General features: G+C 31.3%; 1 protein-coding gene across 1 annotated transcript; it reads left to right on the top strand.

Annotated features, from left to right (window-relative positions):
* The first annotated feature begins 1837 nt into the window (after positions 1 to 1837).
* On the top strand, positions 1838 to 23143 carry LOC139488645 (uncharacterized). The gene is made up of 9 exons (XM_071274435.1): positions 1838 to 1999; positions 5006 to 5272; positions 7446 to 7600; positions 11318 to 11468; positions 12966 to 13262; positions 14078 to 14161; positions 16223 to 16279; positions 20499 to 20574; positions 20991 to 23143. The coding sequence occupies exons 1-9, from the start codon at positions 1927 to 1929 to the stop codon at positions 21709 to 21711; spliced, it is 1881 nt and encodes a 626-aa protein (XP_071130536.1). The 5' UTR covers positions 1838 to 1926; the 3' UTR covers positions 21712 to 23143.
* The last annotated feature ends 1908 nt before the right edge of the window (positions 23144 to 25051 follow it).

The raw sequence follows: 25051 nt of genomic DNA, 5'->3' as shown, positions 1-25051 counted from the left end.
TTTTTCTGTGCGGTAGTTATATCTACAAAATCCAATCATGTACACGACATATAATACATGTATATTCATACATGTATATTTGTATATTGGGAATTTATTTTTGTTTCCAAACAGAATTATAAGGTTATGTATAAGTGCCTTCGTTCACTGCACAATTGTAAATTGTCTTCCTAAAGACCAGCAAAAATAAATGGCACAAGTTCACGTAGTCATAAAAAAAAGTCGTATAATTTACGTTATCGAACAAAAAATCAGAAATACGGAATATTATATGTGAATGGTTAGGAAATCCGTTTCCCCTACATGTTTTAAAAGTCAAAGAAAAATGTTTTCCCTGATACAAACGTTTTAAGAACCAGCGTTGTGTAACCTATAGACAAATTCGACTGGATATAAGGAAGTTAATATGTTTACTCTAATTTGAAATTATCTTTTAGAACTTTTTTTAGTATGTTGTTTTTGGGTAATAGGTGAAATGTTGCATGCTCCCTCAAAATGATAGCAAGCGCAGTTTTCCGGACGATTTTCATTTGTACACTGCTAAAAACTGTCAGGTCCTGACCATGGTATATTTTGGAGAAATTTTTTTTTAATGATTTTTACTAAAAAAAATATTCTCTGTGTGTGCCATTGCAAGAAATAGTTTTGCTCGTTATTTTGTCATATTAAAAAAAATTCTCAACAAAAGTTTCCCGTTTAACTGTACTAGAAAAAAGTTTGGCATGTGAAACGGACGAAGACATATTCTAACAGAAGTACAAATACCAGTCCTCCTTTTTGTGTATACATATGAGAAAACATTTCAAAGTTATTGATTGAATTCAAATCCATCACACATACGGTACACATTGTAGTCCGAAAAATAAAGGACTTCATTCCTATCAAACACTATTTAATTGTTTACCAGTTTATTTCTTTTAGTTTTGGGTAAAATTGTAAAGGAAATAATACTATCAAGACGTCCTTCCATAAATCTTTTTTTTTCTGTTCTGACTTTGAAGAAATGACTACTTTTCGCCCAATCGAAATGGTGCATGGACATATTTTGTTTCATATTATTAGAATTATTTTCAATATTATCGGTATTAAACTTGATTATCGACACATGAAAGTTTGTCAGCATTGTTAATCTTTTTAACGTTAAAGTACCAATAGTTCGGTCACTACTCAATTAAGTTTGTCGATAACGTAGCTAATTTTGACGGTAAAGAAACATCAATTCGATCACTTCTCTGTTACGCGCTGTATCTCGATCCTTTTAAGTCAAACGTTTATATAGAACATAATGGAAATTACCCCAAAAAATATGGAATTTACCATGACTTCTTTCAACATGTAAACAAACTAATAAAAATTAGTGTTCATTTAAATTTGTTTCAGTAAAAGTTTCACAATGCAATGTCAACAACGCGAATTGTTGTAATGTTTCCTGTTTTAGAAACTTTATATTTTCGTCTTCCTTATTATGTGAATTTTTTTATCCTGTAAACTGTTACAAACATAAAATATACCTGTGTCATACTTATCATAACATTGGCAAACATGTGTAAAACTAAATATATAATAATAGAAAAAGGTCAAACGTAATGATATAGATATGAATAGAGCAAACAATACTTCTATTTTAAGTGTTAAAACCAATATTTTTTTAATGAAAAGATTAATAGAACTTTATAATTACGTTTTTCAATTTATTTGTATAGCCATTAAAACGGAATCTTTTTATAAACAGATAAACAGACGATTGCGCGATCAAGCGGCAAGTTGAAATGATGATACCATTTGAAATTTGAATGACGTTTTAAAATTTTATCAACATGTTTCCGTAGTTTATTTATGTGTATATTTAAAGGTATAAATTTCGTAAACTTTTTCAATTGAACTTCCTTATTATATAGTCCGATGTTTTTTTAATGAACAGTCAACATGGTTCATGTTAGGAATTGTATAAAGTTGTGGGCACTATTACAATTATTCGAACTTTCAAAAATAAAGTCAGGTGAGTGTTTAAACGTTTATTATTATCTATTAAATATCTAAAATTGAATAATTCAAAGTTTTGATAAGAAGTTCAGGTGAGAACCAATATACGTTAGGACATTCTATAAGCTTAAATTAGGAAGGTCAGATTTTTGCTTACATTTAATACGTTTTAGTCTACAGAGCAATTTGCAACAAAAGAATAAAAAACCTCCTTCTTATAGTGTTCTTTTTAGCCGGAATTTAATGTATTCCTTTTACCCATTATGAAAGAAGATATGAAATGCAGTGTAGCAACAAATGTTTACAAAACTTCATCCACTGCATGATTCTTTTCAATGGGATGTGTGACCATTTTGTTCGTAAGGGCAAAATGACATATTAAGAATAGAAATGGTTAAGTTCTTCCAAGAGAAAGAATTGTCAGCAATAATAAGACCAAACTTATATTCAAATTACCATAAGCCTCTAATTTATTTACCTCGTTTAAAAACGGTTAACACAAATCTAATCGATGCACATTGCTATCACTGATTGATGGTAGTTGTTATCAAATAGTTTGTTTATATATATGTTAGAATTTTTATTTTTATTTTTCACTTCAGCGTTGCTGCAACAGTTGTTCCTTTGTTTTCTTGTCATAGTTGATGTGAACATCAGTTTCAGACTTTACCACGGATTTGTTATCTCTAAACAAATGTGTGGCCTTTAAACAGTAGTATACTACTGTTGCCTCTATTGCAGGCGATGGACTACAAAGTTGATTTGACAAACAGTAGTCCAATTGCGATAACAGACATGTATTTTTTTAAGAAGACAAAATATTAGGAATATATTCTTTAGTGTTACACTTATTTGTTGTCTCCCATGACAAAAAGCGTAAGACTTAGAAATACAGAGTGGTCATTCGTCGGTCGAATTTAGGGGTTTTCATTATCGAATTTATGAATGGATTAATATGAAATTTACAAGTGTGATTCATTGTTAATGTTTGATCAAGACAACACACTATGATAATACAGTATTTGCTAACTTCTTTCAGCATCACTCAAGAAACAATCTTAAAAAATTATCAAATACTAACTACATATTATATAAAGGCTTTGGACATTGCCAAGGTATTTTTAAGTAACTTTAATGATTTCTTGATCATGTTGATTGACAACATATTTTTTATGTTCGGAGGACGTCTTTTTCCACACACTGTCGGCATTCCAATGGGGACTAATTGTGCCCCTCTTCTTGTCGATTTGTTTCTTATATTATTATTAGTCTGACTTCATAAAGGAACTTCTTAGGACGAAAGATAAAAAGTTAGCAACATATCCTTTAACTCATTATGTTGAACGCATCTATGCAATCGAACAAGAGATAAAGGATACAACTGATACAGTTAAGTCGGCCTCATATCTTGACGTACATCTAGAAATTGACAATGAGAGTCGGTTGAAAAGAAAACTTTACGACAAAAGAGATGATTTCAGCTTTCCAATTGTGAATTTTTCATTTCTAAGTAGCAACATTCTAGCAGCACTAGCATACGGGGTATTTATCTCCCAATTGATACGATATTCCCGTGCTTGCATTTCCTATCATGATTTTCTTGATAGAGGGTTGTTGCCCACAAGGAAGCTATTAAACCAAGAGTTCTTAATGTTGAAGTTGAAATCATCCCTTCGTAACTTTTACGGACGGCATCACGAGTTGGTTGACCGTTATGTAATTACCGCTTCACAAATGATATCGGTTTTGTTCCTTACGTCGTAACTACAATCACCTTCCCTTTCATGGATGTGACCTACCGAATTAGACTATTTACCGGATTTATTTATAACATAAGCAACACGTCGCGGGTGCAACATGTGGAGCAGAATCTGCTTACTCATCCGGAGCACCTGAGATCACCCCTAATTTTGGTGGGGTTCGTATTGCTTATTCTTTAGTTGTCTATGTTGTGTCATGCGTACTATTGTTTGTCTGTTTGTTCTTCATTTTTAGCCATGGCGTTGTCAGTTTATTTTCGATTTATGAGTTTAACTGTCCCTCTGGTATCCTTCGTCCCTCTTTTTATCAAACTCCAATGTAAAAAGCTTAAAAAAGTGTAAAATTTAAACTATCTTCGTACGCATGACTAGTAAGGGCATACATGTGAACATACTTATGCCAGCGCTATACTGCTGCCATTGCGTGTTGACCCATTTACACAGGCAGTCAAAGGTCTAATCTGTAAGAAAAATGACGAACACTAATAAATCACGTCAACAAATGTCAACCACTGAACAACAGGATCCTGAATTAAGTCAGGTGCAAAACGTTTTAACAGGCACCAACATTTACCCCACTTCAATGTTGGTCTAACATCACCACACAGAAAGACACATTATGAACTATAAGTAACATATATAATTTACCTCAATCAAAAGACAAGTAAATGTTTAGTTTTTTAACGCATGGACGGTCAAAGTAGATGTCTATCTGTATTCCATAGATAGCACATATGAAGTGCAAGTGTTTTTACTAGGGTCAGGGCATATATTACCCTTGTACAAGTAATAATAACCTTATCCAACTAATAATAACCATATTTCAGTATGTCTTTCTTTGTTGTCGACAGTAAACAAACTAAAATCCTTCTGCTAATATCAGTTATAAAACATCAACATTATAATACCAATAAATTTGTTCCTAATGACTTCAAGTATCCATTTAAGGCTTATGGTCTAAAAATTGAAAATTTGTGACACAGACTTTTCGTGACCATTCAGATTAGTCCATATCAAACTTTGAACATCAGTCTCTGTCAGTAAGTGTGTTGACACATGTACAATGACATGACAATTTTCTCTGTTCAAAACATGCTTTCATATTTAGAAAGGCGAAAAAATCTCAATTCATTTTTTTTGTGTACCAATATAATGTTTTCACCGGAATAAATTGATTGAATTTATTTCATTAACAGAAATTTATTCAACAAATGCAACTTCTTGGATTCAAACAAAAATGCTAATAATAGATTTGTTTTCAGAAACCATCTTTACCGTGGACATTATTCCGGGAGATGAGGTGTTTTTGAATTGTTCCGAATCTTCATCTATAATAATAAGATCTGCCAGTGTTCAAAATATAGGGACATGTAGCAGTAGCAAGAATGCGTGTAACCTCAACAGAAACGATAAAGAGTTGTTAAAAGGATGTGAAGGTTTATCAACTTGTCATATCAATGGATCTCTTTTAAAATCTCTATGTCTATGGGAAGATATACATTTCAACATTTCCTACGTATGCAATCATGGTAAATATCGATAGTGATAATTGTGTCATATGAAAAAGATACATATAATGTGAATTCAGGATTTAGTTTTTATCAAAACTAAACAAAATTCTGTTCTGTTCTTTTATTGCCTTTTCCTATTTTGGTGAATGAAAAAATTACGGAATAACAAAATTAATGTACTAACCTTCCTTGTATTTACTATTAATTCTTATATGATTTGCATATATCTCATAAATACTTGAATGTGATTAGTTTGTTAGAGGATTGGTTTACAGTTCAAAAGAAAAATTCAAAACACTACTCTAATAATTAAATATGTAAATCAATTGTCGATTTCGCATTGCTTTCTTTCATGCGCAATATATATTAATGAAATTGAAGGGTTCCAAGAAATTTTACAATGAAATAGAGAATAGCAAGTATATTAGCTGACAATCTTCATTTAATTATTGGATTTAAGACTGTGTCTCTGATTTGCTAGCTCAACTAACAAGTCCTTCGGATAAATATTAAATTTGTGAGTTAATAGGTCTAGGAAATGACCTAAAACACTACATCTTCATAACGTTGTTAAGCCTTCACGATTAACATTATCGATTTCCAGATAGTCTGACTTGTTCATTGGGGATATAGTTCAAATGATCATAATTTCATGATTAAAATAAATGGTAACTAACATTAATAGTTCTGACAGACACTTCGAATGAAAGTAGGGGCCATGCTTCTTTCTTTTCATCTGAAAAAAAATATTCCAAAGTTGATGATTGCTATATACAGATAATGGATTTCTAAAACGTCAACATATTGTATTAAATAATTTATAATTTTAATATAAATAAAAAAAAGTCCAAGGTCAATGCGATGCAAATAATTTTTTGGAAAGAACGAAAAATGCAAACACAAAACAAAATTCGTTTATCTCAAGGAACTGATTTGAGCTCTCTTAAAAATTGTCAAATTAATTTTGAATGACTAGTACCATGTCTAAACAAGTACTGGTTTAATGTAAAACACTTAGATACAGTAAGGCAGAAAGACAGCAGAGAGTGAAAACATGTGATTCATTGTGCACATTAGTTCTACACGCTTATTGGACTATTTTCCATCAGTTGACTGAAATTAAAAAAATATCACAATTTTTCAGCAAGTTTATTTTCATAGTTCTGATTTTTAAATCTGCGGCTAGAATTAAGAGTTTAATTGTAATTATTGAAATTGGTATGAAAAAAAGAATCATATCTAAATGGTCAAACTGTTTTTATATGTTTTCGTAAATAAAAAGGAGTGTTAACAAGACATTAAAAAAACTCGTTGCAGGGTGTTTTCAGTTTTTGTATACATAATTATATGTTTCATCATATATGCATTAGTATATTTTCTGGTTTCTTATATAGATTAGACTGTTGGTTTTCCAGTTTGAATGGTTTTACACTAGTTATGTTTTGGGGCCCTTTATATCGTGCTCTTCGGTGTGAGTCAAGGCTCCATGTTGAATATCGTACTTTGACCTTTAATGGTTCACTGTTGTAAATTGGTACTAGGATAGAGAGTTGTCTCATTGGCCACATTCTGTCTATTTAAATATATGTCAACAAATTATACAGTTGTTGTTTTGTTTGGATCTTTTTTATTAGGTAAAAGACACTATTCTTGTCTTTTTTCCCAATTACGTCCTGCTATGATTATAATCTGTTTATAAAAAAAGGTATATCTCGATTAATTTATACTTTTAAAAGAGAGGCTATAGATACCAGAGGGAAATTCAAACTCATAGATCGAAACTGGCACGTCATGACTTAAAACGAAAATGACAAACATTCGGCTTGGAATTGAGAAAACTGTATTCTTAATGCAACATTTATATTGCAAAATGTAATAGCTAAACGTTTTCACTGAAATCTTGTTATCATAAAATAGTTTTATATTTCAAATTGTTAGGCTGATGTTTTTAGCAAAAATTAAAGGCTAAATATTATTTTGTTGACAGCATCTCCGCACCAAATAGTTAACACTCTATAACTTTATTTTGTTTTATTTCTGTAATGAATAGAATGAAGTTATTAAAAAAAACTTGTTGGTGCATTTTGAACATTTTTGTCTTTTCTAAGTGTTTAGATGTATGATGAATTACAAATGAAAATATTTTACAAAATGGCATTTCCTTCAATTATTTTCTTGCTTGTTTTACCAGCATATTACAACTATGTCGGCTGCTATATTGATGACCAGAAAAGACTTTTGAAAGAAAGTCACCAAGACCGAAACCAAGCAATGACAGCTGATATTTGTTTTGGTATTTGTACTAAGTCTCAAACATCATATGAACATATATTCTTCGGAACACAGGTATAGTGTGGATTTATTACTATTCGTTATATATCAATTTTCGTGGGATTCATGGGTAAAGCCGAACCACGAATTCAAATGTTCAACGAATTTCAAATTTTCTATAGGCTTTGTATGCATAGATTTTAAAAAAAAACACAAACTGAAATATCCACGAAACTGCAAATTTTCATCAATCAATGAAACATGATACCCGCGTAAATAAATGAATCCACCGTTTATTATTTATCAAGTTTAACCTCACACATGCACGTCACACTACATATTATCTCAAAACAGTTTGTAATTGTTATTCAAATCATAAATGAAACAAAAACTCAGTATAATTTTTCACACCAGCTTTAACATATTTGTCCCTTTCGGAAATATATCTCTTCGTGTGTTTAATGTATGTATCCTTAGCTATAAACGGTTTAGTTAAAATGCTTCAAACACACTAAGTTACTAGATTGTTTGGAGGTTGTTTTAATGAATTTTACAGTATAGTTTAGGTGTTCAATTCATTCATATACTAAATTGTTGTTTGCTGAATGTCGAATCACAACATCACATCAGATGTTGATCTGAGCGTCATTGGTGAGTCTTTTATTATGTAGACAAAACGCGCGTCTGGCGTAATAAATGATATTCCTGGGACCTTTGATAACTTTTGTCAATTCATATGAAAGCAAACCGATACTCTTTCCTCAAAATAAACAGCACTTGTTTTGAAATTTATTTATTGTTGGTTGCTGAACGTCCAGTGGCAAATATTTAATGCATTTTCAGGACGATCTTGTGTTGAGACACTGGTCTTGTAATTCATAAAAACAAATCGAAAATTTATACAAGCAACACATACAAAACTATTAAACGAAAATAAAAGTAAAATAAACTTATTTGCAACTACATCAGGAGAGATTCAAACTTTATATAACGTCACCAGTGATTAGAAGCAGGGGTTTGCTCCAGAACGTCTAGTCCGTTTCTATCAAAACATTTATCGGGATATACCAAGATCATGACAAGTTATCCGTATCAACTTTACAAATTATATATTATGGTTTTAACGTATAGGTTATAGGAATTGACGATGTTTGTCATCCTAATCATTTGCTAATTACGTGTTAAATGTTCTTTTTATTGCTCTTGTTCAGTTCAATTGTGGTAATATCCTTTGTTCGTGACTCGGTACTTTTACATCCAGCCAGCGTGTTATTGTGCTATGGTCATTTGTTGTATTCCTGTTTTTATTATTTGTCATGATTTTGTCTAAATGTCATTTTGTTTTTCTATGTTGACATTTCTGTTTGTTTTATATCTCCTTTCATTAAATATGAGCATATTTCAATAATATATTTCATTTTTAGTTATTTATCTTTATTTGGTTTTTCTTAAGTTGTGCTAAATCTAAATAATAAGTTAGAAATAATAAACAGCAAAGTTGATTAATCCATTAACTAGCTGATGAATACATCTTGACAAACGAAATATATTTTTGTGTGTTCTTTCTGTTCAACCTGTTTTAGAGATGACCATCAAGTTTCTTGTTTCTTGTTCAATATTTTGGATTTACTGTGGGGTAAGGCACATTTCTAGAATAGCTCATGTGCACTGTGTAGGTTTTGTTGAACTGCTCATTAAACTCACCAACATTTGGAGTCCATTCTATAGTATAAATGACATTCGAAAGTTTACAAAAAAAATAGTTTTTTTTCTGGGGTTGCATTTTACGGACGGCTTTCTATAGATAATTGTTTGTTTTTTCTCTTATGGTTAAGGATTGTTAATTATATCTTATATGAACGGTTTATTTGTCGTATAACACTACTACATGAAATGTAACATGAGCACGTGTTTCGAAAACTGTGTTAATATGATTGGTTTTTAGAGACATCTGACAATTATATATTATTTTTTATTATTATATATAACAAAATGTTTTTCTGGACTAAAACATTTGATGTTCCAGAATATATTTGTTAGACTCAGATCGACGTCCGGCCTCTTATCGACGTCCATTCCTCAAATCGACGTCCGTTCCTCAAATCGACGTCAAAATCTGACGTCACATTCTCAAATCGACGTCCAATATTTTTATTCTCTATAAATCGGACGTAATGTATTGCCATAAACGACGTCCGATTGATTGTACTAGTCGTCTTTAATTCATGTTCAATATCAATAAATAATAAATTACGGGACTTAATTTACACTTATACATATACATGTTTTGTATGGTTCTTATGACAACTAAATTTTCCGAAACATTTATACATACTTTCCATATACATTTCTTCAACCAGAAAACATGTATATTAATGTTAATCCTGATAAAAAGATCATCCAATTGATCCACATAATAGTGTGTCATTCCTATTCATAATAATAAATTACATGCATGTAAATGTATGGCAATTAGTAAGCAACCCAATAACAAAGAAAACCAAACGAAATCTAGGAGCTTTATTGAGTCTTCAACAATAGACAAAATGAGAGTATTATAATTCGGACTCTGTAAAGATGTTTCCAACAAATTTCTAAGTTTTACACATGGAGTGAAACGTAAACACAAGAAATTGGCATTATGTTTTATGTTGTGCAGTTACACCACTGTTTTGGGTTAAATGCAGTGCTCACACACATGTTTAACCCCGACATATTCTGTATGGGCCATCAGTGCATTGGTTTTCAATGGTTTATGTCTGTGATATTTGTCTTTCGGGAAAACAAATTATAAAGAAGACCGTTAATTCTTTTATTTGAATTGTTTACATTATTTATGTCGTGGCCTTTTATAGCCTTTGTGGTATGGATTTTTTTTAATCATAGTTGAAAGCCGTATGGTGTATAATTGCTCACATCCATTTTATTTGAACTCTGGTGTATAGTTGTCCCTCTGAAAATCATATCCATCTCTAAAATTTAAAAATTGATATCACAACCTGTTTAAAAACTTAGTCTAGTCTTAATAATTTAAAAAAAAACACTTTTTTTTTAAATAGATCTTATTTGTCTCACATAATAAGGGACGATATCAAAAGTTCAATGAAGTATAAAAAAAACTTAATTCACATAGTTTTTTCACTGACCCCCCCCCCCCCCTTTTACCCCCTATTAACTCATGATTTGGGAATAATAAATTGACCAATAATGATATATATAAAATTGATGACAATTAGACAAAACTTGCAGCAATTTTCGAATTTTGAACCCCGCCCAAAAATTATTTGAGTTAAGTTTTTTTTTTATCCTTCATTGATTTTTTTTTATATCGTCCCTAAAGGTTTAAATGTTTCAGCTGCTATCGGTTCACTTCAGTTTTATATTCTGTGTCCAAAACGGACTTTGACTAGAGAAGCTCAAAATCGGACGTCGATTAGAGAATGTCAAAAAAATGGACGTCGGTTAGATAGGCATAAAATTGGCCGTCGATTTGGAATGTTATTTTATTGTGACGTCACATTTGGACGTCGATTTGAGGAACGGACGTCGATTAGAGACCGGACGTCGATATGAGTCTTACATATTTATGTCTTTTTTTAGGATATAGTAGCATCATTTGTATTATTATAATATAACAATGTATATCATGTATAAATTTATATTTAAATGTGTGTTTGTGTGTGTGTGTGTGTCTGTGTGTGGTTGAGTATATGCATTGTAGATATTTATATATGTTTGTGTTTTTGTATATACATTAAAAACTGAGGCCGATATTTTTTTAAATAATTCTAGTATGGATACGAGTGTTTTTGTGGAGATGGTCAGAATCTTGATTCTGACCCATATTATAAAAGAAAAGATGACTGTAACTTACCCTGTTCAGACAATAAAGATGAGATATGCGGCGGTAATTATAGGATGTCCGTTTATAAAATTATGACGCGTAAGTCACTCACTTTAAATTGTTAAATTTACATGTTTTTTTTTAATATTGTTTTTATTAAGGGCATACGATACAGTTTCGATACCTTACTTACAGTTTGATAAAAAATTTCCATATAGGCTATTTGTTTACCTGATTAAATCAAATATGTAATAAAAAATATACCTCCATGTGCTACTTTTTGCGTTAAATGAGGTCGAAATTCTGTATATTTGCTCAACATTCGGATTTGTGGCGGTATTTTTCCTTTCAAAAGAAAGACATAACTTTTTTGTTTTTCAAGATAAACACAAATTTTTTTTTGTTAAATAATTTGTAATTTCTGTATTTTATAAGAATCCTAAAAATGTATGCATTTTTGTTTTAGAAATAACTCATATTTATCAAATGGTCATGAATTGAGAAAAAAACGTCATTTTTTGCTGTTTATTAATCAAAATTAAAAAAAATTGCGCTACTTACAGTTTTATAAAATTTGGTTCACATAATCTCCTTGCAAAATAAAACAAAATGTCGTTTAAAAAATAGAGGTCCATGCACTCGTTTTCAAATTAAATAAGTTTGAATGATAAAAATCAGTCGAAAAATGCATCTTTTTCCGATATATCAGAGTTTGACGTTGCGAAAATAACAATTTGCGTTAGCAACGTCATTACCTCCCCTGTAACTGTATCGTATGCCCTTAAATGGAAATATGCTAAGCTTATCATGTGGCAACATTACAACGTAAAAAAAAATACCGTGGAAACATTCTGAAATTAGGGACAGTTGTATAATCCGTAAAGATAAAAAAAAATCATGTTTTAACAATACTGTTTGTTTGCATGCACATACATGACATATGTTGCCTACCTGTACGACCCTTATGTTTATATTTGGTTTTGAGTTCTGTCCACTGTTCCTGTTGACTGAGACGACCGTTTGCCTTGTACTTTCACAGTTGGCCCGAATGTAGGACTATATAGGCACATCGACTTCCTATTATGACGTTTATTTAAATACATCTTACAACAAGAGTCAAACGGTGAGTTAAACAAAAATTAAAACCACAGTTTGAAGGTCCTCAAGTAAGCTGTTTAAAGGCTAAATATCTTTGTCGATTCAATATACTTTGTTTGTTAGTTAAGGTCTTCATTCCTAGTCTTCATCTTCATGCACCTACTTTGTAGAAAATTGAAAACAACACGTTTAATAAGTTATGACGTCTGAATCTACTTTTTTCTGATACTTCTTAATATATGAATTTTAAGTAACATAGTTACATGCTATGTTATATATATGTGTCAGAAAGTTGAGTAAAAAGTAAGATTACATTTCGTGTTGGATTAGACATAACATGTAAACCAATAAAAAAAAAATCACTTTGAATAACATATCTGTATCATTTTGATTCGGAAGCAAGATATTGTAGTATCATGGCTATATAGACGTCTTGGTGTCTTAATATCACATTAAGGTTTTCGAAACATTTCTTTTTAAACATTGTATCAATTCCAGAAACATCAATCGAGCAACCGTGTTTACACATTGATCAGAAAAACACGATAACCAATTGTAGCACTGATCAGTTACAAAAGAAAAGCCTTTGTGTGAAATACGACGTTTCTTCTACTGTCAAGGCAACTGACCAACACTGTAGAAATCGGGACAAAGAATTTGGAAACAAACTGTATGAGTTTTGTATAAATACAAGACGTAATGGAAGTTGTGTATATAATCTGGCAAGCCTTTTAACGACGGAACTAAATGTACTACCTCCTACAAAAAAGATTTCAATAATGTATTTATGCGAAGGTACGTAATGAACGTGTTCTTTTCAGACTAGAATGAATACTTTAATAAGTTTGTATATTATCATTATCTATTGTTTGTTATTTTGATGGTGAATTCAGTTTTTATAAGCCCTTTGATTAAAAGATGCTATTTGTTTTTTTTGAAATCTCAGAATTTCTGGACTTGGGACAGGCGCAAAAAAACAGATGCGATTAACATGTTTGGTGAGATTTCGATCCTCCCCCTATAACAATGTAGAATAATCGAACACACATCAATGAGCACAGTCACATTTTGGCTAAAAAAAATCGAGATGGATGTCAGAATTGGTAACAAAAGATACGAAGTATCTGGACAATGATACATAACTTAACAAAGGCTTACTAGCAGTTACTAACGTTACATCTCCAGACTTCATTTAAACTAATCGAAACTTATAAAATCAACACATGGTAGCCAGTGATCACGATTAGGGTAAAACAATTGTAATGGTAATTTAGATGTATATATATATGTTAAACAATGAGAGTTTAAACTCATTTTTCCCTGGTTAAGTATGGCTGTACAAAAATACATATTATGCGAATCAGGCTACTTAGGTATTTATATATCGGAAAAATCTTGAATAAAATATCAGAGAACTATATCTGTAAAAAACCTATAATATTTCGATCATGTTTATGATTTCCAAACCATTTCAATTAAGGCAGTGGATATAATGAACAACCATGTCTCCTTTCTAAAATAAACGGATAAGTGTTGTTTACCATTGAACTTCATATATGCAACTACTACATGTACTATGTGTGTAATCTAATATTCTATTCTACTTACAGATGAATTTTCAACAATAAGTTCAACACTTAGTAAATCCATAACCTCAAGTTCAACATTGAGTAACTATAATAATTTTTCAACAAGTAAGAAAAAAAAATGTCTTGATGATTTCATGAGCTAAAGAAATGAATGTAAATCATTTACAAAATCATTTCTAGAATTCCAAAAATCAGATACTTAAGTTCCACTGCTGTTAGAATATAGACAAATAACATCTGAAAATATTTCGATGACGAAGTATTAATTAAAACAAAATAGAACTCAAAGGAAACTTCTAAACGGAAAGTCCATAAGCAAATGGCATACTTAAAAGCTTAATTCATCTAATGAATAGGTAACAGCTGCAATGGACCTGACTTGGTTATTGTATATTTCTTATGTAGAAAATGGGGTATTAAACCTTGTTTTATATTTTGCAAAAACTCTCACTTGTATTCAGATTCCATTATATTCACATTGATGTGTGATCTCAAAAAAAAAAAATTAATTAGAGCTGGAATATTAGTCAGATTCGCAATAAAATTAACGGTATCAATTTTCTTGCACCAGATGCGCATTTCGACAATACATGTCTCTTCAGTGATGCTCGTGGCCAAAATATTTGAAATCCAAAGCTTATATAAAAGATAAAGAGCTATAATCCAAAAGGTCCAAAAAGTATAGCCAAATCCGTGAACCTTCATTTGAATGTCTAAAACTCAATGTTCGGATAGTAGAGATACATTTGCATGTTACTAAGTTATAACATTTTTTCAATGAGCAAATAGTTTATAACATCGCTGATTGATACCGTCCAGGACATTATAAAAAAGGGTTATCTATGAAATAATTCAAACACATCAATTGGAAATTGTACACCAGACGCGCCTTTCGTCAACATAAGACTCATTAGTCAATAATCCTCTAAGTTCAAATATAAAATTGAGAATGGGAATGGGGAATGTGTCAAAGAGACAACAACCGGACCATAGAGCAGAAAACAGCCGAAGGTCACCCATGGATCTTCAATGCAGCGAGAAACTCCCGCACCGGGAGGCCTTCTTCAGCTGGCCCCTAAACATATATGTATACTAGTTCGGTGATAATGGACGTCATACTTAATTCCGAATTATACGCAAGAAACTAAAATTTAAAATGATACAAGACTATCAATGGTCACAGGCTCCTGACTTAAGACAGGCGCAAAAATGCAGCGGGGTTAATCATGTCTTTTGAGATATCAACCCTCCCCCTATACCTCTAGCCAATGTAGAAAAAACAATCGCAAAACAGAACGCACAGTAAAACTCAGCTTAAGAGAAGTCTGAGTCCGATGTCAGAATAGGAAACAAAAGAAAATAAACAATAGTATATAATTAACAACAGACTACTAGCGTAGTTACTGAAATGCCACCTCCAGACTTCAATTTAACTGATTGAAAGATTCTGTCTTCATCATATGAATATCAGGCACAATCCTTCCTGTTAGGGGTTTAGTATTATACCATCATAAAATATATGAGACGAACATAACCCATGTCATGCCAACAACTGGTTTTGTAATATATGTGCTTAATTCAGATGCAAAGACCCTATAAGTGAATCAATATTAAAGCCAAAATATGAAATCTTAAATGACCTGACAACAGTAACGTAACTTTATCCCTTCTTAATAAGTCTGTTTGAAGGTTTTGTTAGCTTTTAAGGTGAATAATGTCATTTTTGTGCGTATAAGATGTGAAATACCCGAACGTATAAGATGTCTGCATGTTGAGTAATACTTACGAGTGATGTCTTTATACCGATGATAAAATTTAGTAAATGTTTTTACTAGTTTATGATATCGAAAACCCTGTTGTAATAATATTTCAGTAATACATAAATAGTCTCGCAAAAATCTAATACGTTTTTACATTAACGAGCGAATCGTACAAGTTGAGATATATAAACACCATATTAACTTATGTATAACCATTGGCCTTTTAATAAATAAATGACGATTGGAAATATAGTATTTGTTTGTTGGTTTTCGTTAAAAATAGAGAGAATCCTAAAGAATTCAAAGCTTTAATTTTCAATAAATAATTTCACTCAAATGGCAATCATTTACTTACCCAGGTTAATATCTTATAATGCATATTGCTTAATCTTAATTACTGTTTTAGGTACGTTTGAATATGCCAACGTAAAAAAATCAAAAGAGGCATCAGAGAACAACACTGGTTAGTATGAAGAAAATATACGGTAATTCTAATTCTTAAAACCCTGTCTAGCAGAATTTTCTTTCAGTGCATTTCCAGATAATTGCAAGAATAAAACAAACAGGAAGACAACAAAGGGACTGCCAAATCAATTAGTTTAAAAGGAAAACTATATCCGAAAAAAAAGACAAATGTAGAAAACACAACCTTACATGCCTTTCTGTTTTTCTTTGTTGACATATTGTTTTTGTTTTAAAGTAATTCATACTGTATCACTATTGTTTTTACATTTTTACCTATTATGTCTGCTCGGTTTTTTTCACACATTGTTGTCAATTCATTCGAATTGTATGCATCTGTAATTTGTTTGAGCTTTTGATTTTGCTATTTTATTGCGGATTTTCCGTAATTAATTTCCTCCAGAGTTCGGTATGTTTGTTTATTTACTTTTTACATAGAAAAAAAAATATTTGGCCTCTACATTAAAAAACACAAATGTTAAATTAAGATGCGTTGAAAGGATGATTAGTTTTTGTTGCACTTATAGCATCCGTTATGATGCGCATTGTGGGCAGAAATCGGATGACATCTGGAAATGCAATACACGAGTGTAAATAGTCGGGTTGAGGTCACGACAAGTGGCACATATACGTGGATAGCTGTGACAAAGATGTCGAATACATTTGAAAAAACTATAATCAGCTGTGACAGAAATTGCATAAGACGTCGCGTACGGTGTGGGTGTTAGTTTTGGTAACATTAATTTGGCGTTATGCTTCATGCATTGTATAAATAACGTCGTACTTATTTCATTACGTGCAAGTCACAGCATAATTTATATGAGCGATTTGCTTGAATTGTTGCGTATAAAACCGCAAAAAGCAGCACATATTTCGTAAAGAGCAGTTAGATTAAAACAGATCATTAATATTTCAGATAATTAATATTTATTTATATAGTATCCCCTTGGAGCAAAGATATTTTCACTTTCTTTTGATTGTAACAGGAAATTTTATTCTTTTTTTAAACTACTGTCTTTTCTGCTGCTTTCTTTTAGCCACTTTTGATAGTTTCTGGATAAAAATGTTATAAGTTGAAGCGTTTATTGCAATACCTGTGTTGGTTGAGTATCAATTGTTGAAAGCAAATTCAAAATTTACAACAAAAACAATAACTTAATCTTATTTGCCAACTGCATAATTATACCCAAACAAAAAAATCTAATCTCAACAATGAACAAGTAAACCGATACAGTTATTAATCTTAATTAGTTTCGATGAAAATATGTTGAGAATTAAATTGTATAAAAAAAGATTCATAAAAAAAAGTTATGGTTTTTCATGAGATATTTGCCACGTAGGGCACTACATGTCAAATTATAAAGAACGTAACGTCATAACGAGTAAAAAGGCATAGTATGACAGTATGACTAGACAAAAGTAACCGCTGACTGTGTCGTGTATACTTTCGACATAAAGTAGAATATGGGTTCAAATAAATCCCTGAAATGTATATTTTAAAGTTACATAGTATTTTTTGTGCTACTGTAATTTCAAAAAATGTTCCCACCAAAACTGTAATATATGACTATCCATATTTGTAACAAAAATGTAAATCGGCGTTTTGTGACATTTTGACTAGACAAAAACAAAAAGATCACGTTTATTTTCTTTTTTATATTTTCCCTTGAAACTTTTACATATTTTATTTTCATTCTCTTAAGAAACATCTTTACACGTTTAAATAAAATTTCAGATCGTAGAAAAGACCGCAAATGCCTATTAATTTTCACAAGACACTTAAGAAATACGCCGAAACGTCAAAAAACGGCAAGTGTGACATTTAAACGGACTTCATAAAATTATCAATTTAGGAAAATTTAAACAATATCTACTAAAAGAAGACATAGCATTTTTCATATGTATTGTATAATATTGACAGAGAAAGGGTAGATATGTAAATTGTGATTTGGGTCTGCAGCATTCGCTCGAATTTGGAAGAGCTCTTTTAAAAATGAGAGATTTTGGTTTTGTGACAGAAATAAAAATTTCCAATAATTATAAATTCTACGGCGATACTTTGAAATATTGTAACAAAACTTTTTATTTTTTTACCTTCTTATATACGGAACGAAATGATATACTATTTTCGGAATAATCTATTTAAATTATCACTCTTTAACTTCTCCCGTGTCCATAATTTTTTACTATTTTCGGCTCGACCATAGAACAAAGTGAACTCTTCGTCCTCGTCACACCTGTCCAGTCAACGGTTACGTCATAAATAGAACATACGCCATTAACATCTCAGACTGCTCTTTTTATTGATATATCTTTGGTTTCTTTTAAATTTAAACAATGACAAGACTAGCCTGAAAGCAAAGGAGATCACATTTTGCGGTGTTACATTTGGGATTTTGGTTCTCAATGCTCTTCAACTTCGTAATTTATTTGGCCTTATTAACTTTTTTGGATTCGAGCGCCACTGATGAGTCTTTTATAATCCTGGTACTTTACACCACTGGGTCGATGCCACTGCTGGTGGACGTTTCGTCCCCGAGGGTATCACCAGCCCAGTAGTCAGAACTTCAGTGTTGACATGAATATCAATTATATGGTCATTTTTATAAATGTTTCTGTTTACAAAACTTTGAATTTTTCGAAAAACTAAGGATTTTCTTTCCCCAGGAGTAGATTACCTTAGTCGTATTTGGCACAACTTTCGGGAATTTTGGTCCTCAATGCTCTTCATCTTTGTATTTATTTGGCTTTTTAACTATTTTATAAAATTATAATCCTGGTACTTTTGATAACTATTTACACCACTGGGTCGATGCCACTGCTGGTGGACGTTTCACCAGCCCAGTAGTCAGCACTTCGGTGTTGACATGAATATCAATTAGAATGAAATTCAAAACAGTGTGGCTGTGGCCATTGATTGACACATTAAATTCATCCATTGACTGGGACAATTTAGGTGAACGTTTGTATGTAACGACCACTTCTCACTATGTACTTTTTAAAGACACTTAAACTATGGGGTCACCAAAGGTTCTCAACACCTTAATAAAGTCATTCGAAAAATTATCAGAAATAACACGATGTTTTGATTTATATAAATTATATAAATCAAAACATAAAGGTTATTCCTGAATAATTTTTCGAATTATTTTATAATTAAAGGCGTTAAGAAACCTTTGGTGATCCCACAGTTTAAATGTCTATCGTAGGTACGTCGTGAACAGTGGTCGTTACAGACAAACGTTCACATAAATTGTCCCAGTCAATGGATGAATTTAATGCACGTCAATCAATGGCCACAGCAACACTGTTTTGAATTTCATTCTATATGGTCATTTTTATAAATTTTCTGTTTACAAAACTTTGAATTTTTCGAAAAACTAAGGATTTTCTTATCCCAGGAGTAGATTACCTTAGCCGTATTTGGCACAACTTTTTGGAATTTTGGGTCCTCAATGCTCTTCAACTTTGTATTTATTTGGCTTTTTTAACTTTTTTGATCTGAGCGTCACTGATGAGTCTTATGTAGACGAAACGCGCGTCTGGCGTATAAAATTATAATACTGGTACTTTTGATAACTAACGCGCGCCTGGCATATATACTAAATTTAGTCCTGATATCTATGACGAGTTTATTTCCCTGTCCACACGCGCAAAATCAGTTATTAGGGATCATTTGAGTTACAAAATAAAAATAATGTATTTATTTTAAGGCATATTCCATTTCTACTCTTAATATCGCACAATATGATGTATACATGTATAGAGTTATCAATTCTGAAACTATTAACAAATGCAATAAAAGTGAACTGGAAAGCCAAACGTCATATTATCACCCACACCGTACGCGACGTCATGACAGTTACGAGCTTTGCCTAAAAAGTATATCTATTTTGTTACAACACATGTGTTCTGTGATATTCTGTCAATAAGTATGTTATTCTTTTTTATTGCTTTTCGCGTTTTCTTTGTTAGACGATATAAATGATGAAATGCATTGATATATGTATGGCAAACCTACAAATACTGAATGGACCGTTTAAAATGTATACGAGTGTAATAGCGGGTATATAAGTATACAAACTTTACAAATAAAAAAAGAAAACGATCGCGGTGATTATCATTACAAGTGTTTTGATATAGGTATACGAAGATTAGAACAGTCCAGTAAAGATAAAACACGTATATCGAAGATACCAGTGATATAATTTATTTTTCAGGCACTATTGTTGGTAGTGTAGTAGGCAGCGTCCTTTTGTTATGTATAATCTTTATAGGTATTTGTATTGGAAGAAGGTAAATTTGAAATATGTATTTTCTACATCAAAACCTTTCATTTAAACTTATTTTATTTTATAAAATCATGTTTATGACATACACATATAGATACAGTAATACATGAATGCAAAGGTTGCGGAAACAATGTTTCTTTTATTTAAATATGTCTTCCATTGATCGCAACAGTTATCATGGTTATATACAACTGCTTTTTTCAACACGAATGATTATCATTGTATTTTGTTTTAAAAGTCACATTTATTAATTAGTTGTTAAATAGTGTCTGAGTCATTGTTTATGTTTCATTCCTACTGATAATATAAACAGGGAAAATTTTAACAAGTAGACGAAAGTTTTTCAGTTAAATTTAATTTATTTAATTTTATTATTATTATTTATTTTTGTAAAAACAAACATTTTTGCATTAATTATAGGTTTATGTTTTGCACTAAACTCGAAGAAAAGTTTAGACACAATCCTGAAACGAATGACAAACTTGGGAACCAAAACATAGCAATGCCGGGGGCATTTAGTCCTGTGCGTCATTTGCAGTATGAAGATTTGCATACCACGTCTGGAAGTAGTACTCATAATTATTCAAGTACGAATATTCAATTACAAAACATCGATGATAAATATGATTATGCCAAGACCATAGAAACAAATAAGTCTAAAACATTTAACGACAAGACGAGTACACCTACATATGTTGTGCTTCAGAATGATACTTATAACCCGAATCTGGACGCAAATAACGACGAATATGCCGTTGTTGATCCTACAGCTGTATCGAGTTTTCAACAAACACCAAAGACATCAACCCAGAGTTCAGAAAATTATATGATTTTAGATCCAAGTCAGACTAGAATTGATAGGTTCAAATTTGCAAATATTGGTCAAGCTTACGAGCTCGCAAAACCTATCAATGATACAAGGTGCCATAAGGATGATATGTATGCCTTGTCTCCAGAGGGGACCTATGATCATTCGGGAATTACTCGTCATTGCAAAGATCAAGATACCATTTATACCCACGCCGTCGACAATGTTTATGATTCTGCTAATAGAGGAGTCAACATTGCCAGGAAAGAAGACACATATGACCATTTCTATGGAAAAGAAACAGTGGATGAATATGATATTACAATGCATTAATGATATTGGGTTAGGGAGCTACCACCTGATATTTAGGATGGGGCTAGGGTGAAATTTGGAAAAAAACAGAAGTAGGATGACCAACTTAACTTAAAAGGCAAGGTGACAATGCACGTAAACCAAAGTCAGAACAGTGATTAAAACTAAAACAAATGTAGGACAAAATGTTTTATGCTAATAACCCCCTCCCTTTTCCCCTCATAAAAATCCCATGGTAGCCCCCATACCACCTTCAAGAATTTTAAAATCTCATTCAAAAACTTAAAATGATCACGATAGTTGAATTTTTATCGTGAAGCTTACCTGTATTTTTATAAATAATTAAGTACTATTGTCATGACTGATGTCATTCCTATTGAATGCATCAAATATTTACTCTCATTTTTCATTGCGTTTGTATTTTCCCGAGAGACTACAATGTAAGAGTTATTCCCCTTAAAGGACAATGTAACTTCATTTTAATAAATGTATGCTTAATATCTTGGAAACTATAAAAGATAGAGAAAAACTTTAATAGCGAAAATGATCAAAAGAACAGTTGTAAAATAAGACCTATGGTTGAAATCAACAGTTGACTCCTTATTAGAATAAGTGCCCTTTCATGCCGATGTGTACTAAATAAGATCATGATAATAAAGAGAAATTGAATGGACTTCGATGATCAGCAATATAAGATGCAAAAAAAAAATTGCCCTTAAGTCTTTTCTCGTCTACAATTTAAGAGAGTGTCCTTTGTTGAATATGCATATACACCAAGGAGGAAGATCCTCTAATAGAAACAAACTTCCTCCTTTTAAGTCTACCTTGGAGTTCGGTATTTTTGTTAATACATTTGTAATGTAGACGAAACGGTTTTAATTGATAATAACATTACATGTATATGTGATTATAACCGGTGCATGTTTCTTTCTGTAATTTCATAGGGTTGTTAAAGTGTTAATCGTGAACACAGTTATATTGAGATAAGACGTGGCACGGTACTTGTCTATCCCAAATTCACGTATTTGGTTTTGCTGTTATATTTGTTATTATCGTGGTGTTTTGTCTGTTGCTTGGTCCGTTTCTGTGTGTGTTGCGTTTCGGTGTTGTGTCGTTGTTCTCCTCTTATATTTAATGCGTTTCCCTCGGTTTTAGTTTGTTACCCCGAATTGTTTTTTGTCCATGGATTTATGAGTTTTGAACAGCGGTATACTACTGTTGCCTTTATTTACCCCAATTAAGTTTCAAAAAGAAGCATTCCATTCTTCATAAAAATAATCCCAAACTTCAATATCTAATATTTATGATATGTTTGTGTTTTGCTTTATTGAATAATAACAACAACTATATCATGATCTTTACTTTAAAGTAGATTCTACAAATTGTATTCTGTATTTTTTTAAATTGTATTACATGGTGTTACATTTTTATTTAATAAACGGAAAATATATCATTACGGATTATAAAGTGCCTTTAACATTGAAAGTTAGTCTCCTCTTCTTTTTGCATATCAAAAAGTCAAAACGTTGTTGACATTTTGTGTACTCGACAGTCTACATCGCTAATTTATTGCAGAACATCAAGTGTCGGATTTGGTACATATACGGTTGTCTGGTAATCAAAAGTGTTTTTAAAAAAATGCATGTGCATAGTGTATCTCAGTCATGTGCAAGGTATCTGATTTTATAATTTTACCCAACAGACTGCAGGTTGCCTTTAAAATATCATTGTTTCGCCGTCTTATTTTCATCTATTTCTTGTTACAGATGCGTCTTGCCTTAATGATTTGTGCATAATTGCTGGTGTACGCTAATGTATCAGGAGTGCATCTTGTGGCTTCTGATGTATCATTGGGTGCATGATTGCCCAATTCTACGGTAGTTTTCATGTAAATCACTCAAAACATCTCGCAACCTGTGCTACCCTTCTAAGCTGTAGACACCGTGATCAATCGCCCTCTCAAAATATCAACAAATGATGACTATGTTCAGAGCCATATATTTGTTCAAAAGTTTTAACATGGTAAAATTGCTGGTCTTTTAAAGGACGCTTTATTGATAATTGAATATTTTATGTCATACATATGTTTAAAATGAAGTAATTGACCTTAAATTGCCATCTTACAGCTTTTGAACAAAATATATACGAGCTAATTCCTTAAAAGTTCTTTTCACACAATAACATATTTGTGAAATACCTTCGTCTGCGTATCTAAAATAGTTTCCAAAAGCAGAATACATTTAGCAGTTTTATCCTAATAAAAATATGTAAGACAAAATCAAAACAGAATCTGATGTCTGACAGACTAACATGTAATAGACATCTGAATGATGTCATTTGGTAAATTCAGAGTACTTTCTGATCCTAAAAGGACCCGAAAAAATCGAAAAATCATATTCTCAATGCATCACTTAATGCAAGTATTATCTAGGACAGAGGTAAAATGTCACTACTATAAAAAATTAAAAAAAAAAAAAAAAAAAATATCACACTGAAACATTATCTCAAGTTATTATTTGCTACAAAATCTGTATGCATGATTTTTATAAAATGATAGGGACATATTTTACCCTATTTTATATACGTCAAGAAGATAAAACATAAATATTTCCCTATTAAGATTAAAATTTAGTTTTAAATTAAAGTTAGATTTAATCAATATTTGTACTTTAAAAAAAAAAGTGAATACAACGTTCTTAAAATGCATTACAAGGATTTAAAAACAGAGCATGTTAGTTTATAACAGATGTATAATCTTATGAACTTTAATTTCATCAGGTACACTTGAACTTTAAGATTTTCAATCGCACCTTAAAATAACGTACTTCATTCTGATATATAGAAATCTATACAAATTTTACAATTTACAGGTATTTTATGATAAAAACTTCCGTGAGAACAATTTTGCAGGACATGAAACCTTTTTTTTAATAAGAATTTATAGTGCATAAACCGAAATAAATATTGATATAAACATAATAGTCAAAATCGAATGGAATAGATATTAATAAAATTAAATGCCGTGATAACATGTATAATTCTTCACATCTTCAGTTGTAGTGTTGGAAAAATTATTAAAGGATGAGCTATGATTCCTGGTTATATTCTTTAAAGAATTCTGAAATAAGATTTTGCTGTAAGCAGTTATTTTGTTTTTATTTTGTCAAAGTATCGTTATAAAACATTTTTAATGTAACGTTGGGTTGCAAGTCAATAATTGACCAATGTTATGTTTTGTACTTTTGACTACTCTACGGTCAAGACCGACATTCTGGTACTCGGTCAAATAAGAGCAACATAAAGAAGTTAAATCAAACTAAAATTCAGTTCAATATGGGGATAACAGTTTTCCGAAGATTGT

This window comes from Mytilus edulis, chromosome 9 (assembly GCF_963676685.1).
Source record: "Mytilus edulis chromosome 9, xbMytEdul2.2, whole genome shotgun sequence".
Taxonomy (NCBI): Eukaryota; Metazoa; Mollusca; class Bivalvia; order Mytilida; family Mytilidae; genus Mytilus; species Mytilus edulis.
Note: the sequence above shows the minus strand (reverse complement) of the source record. Positions and strands in the feature narration are given on the sequence as shown.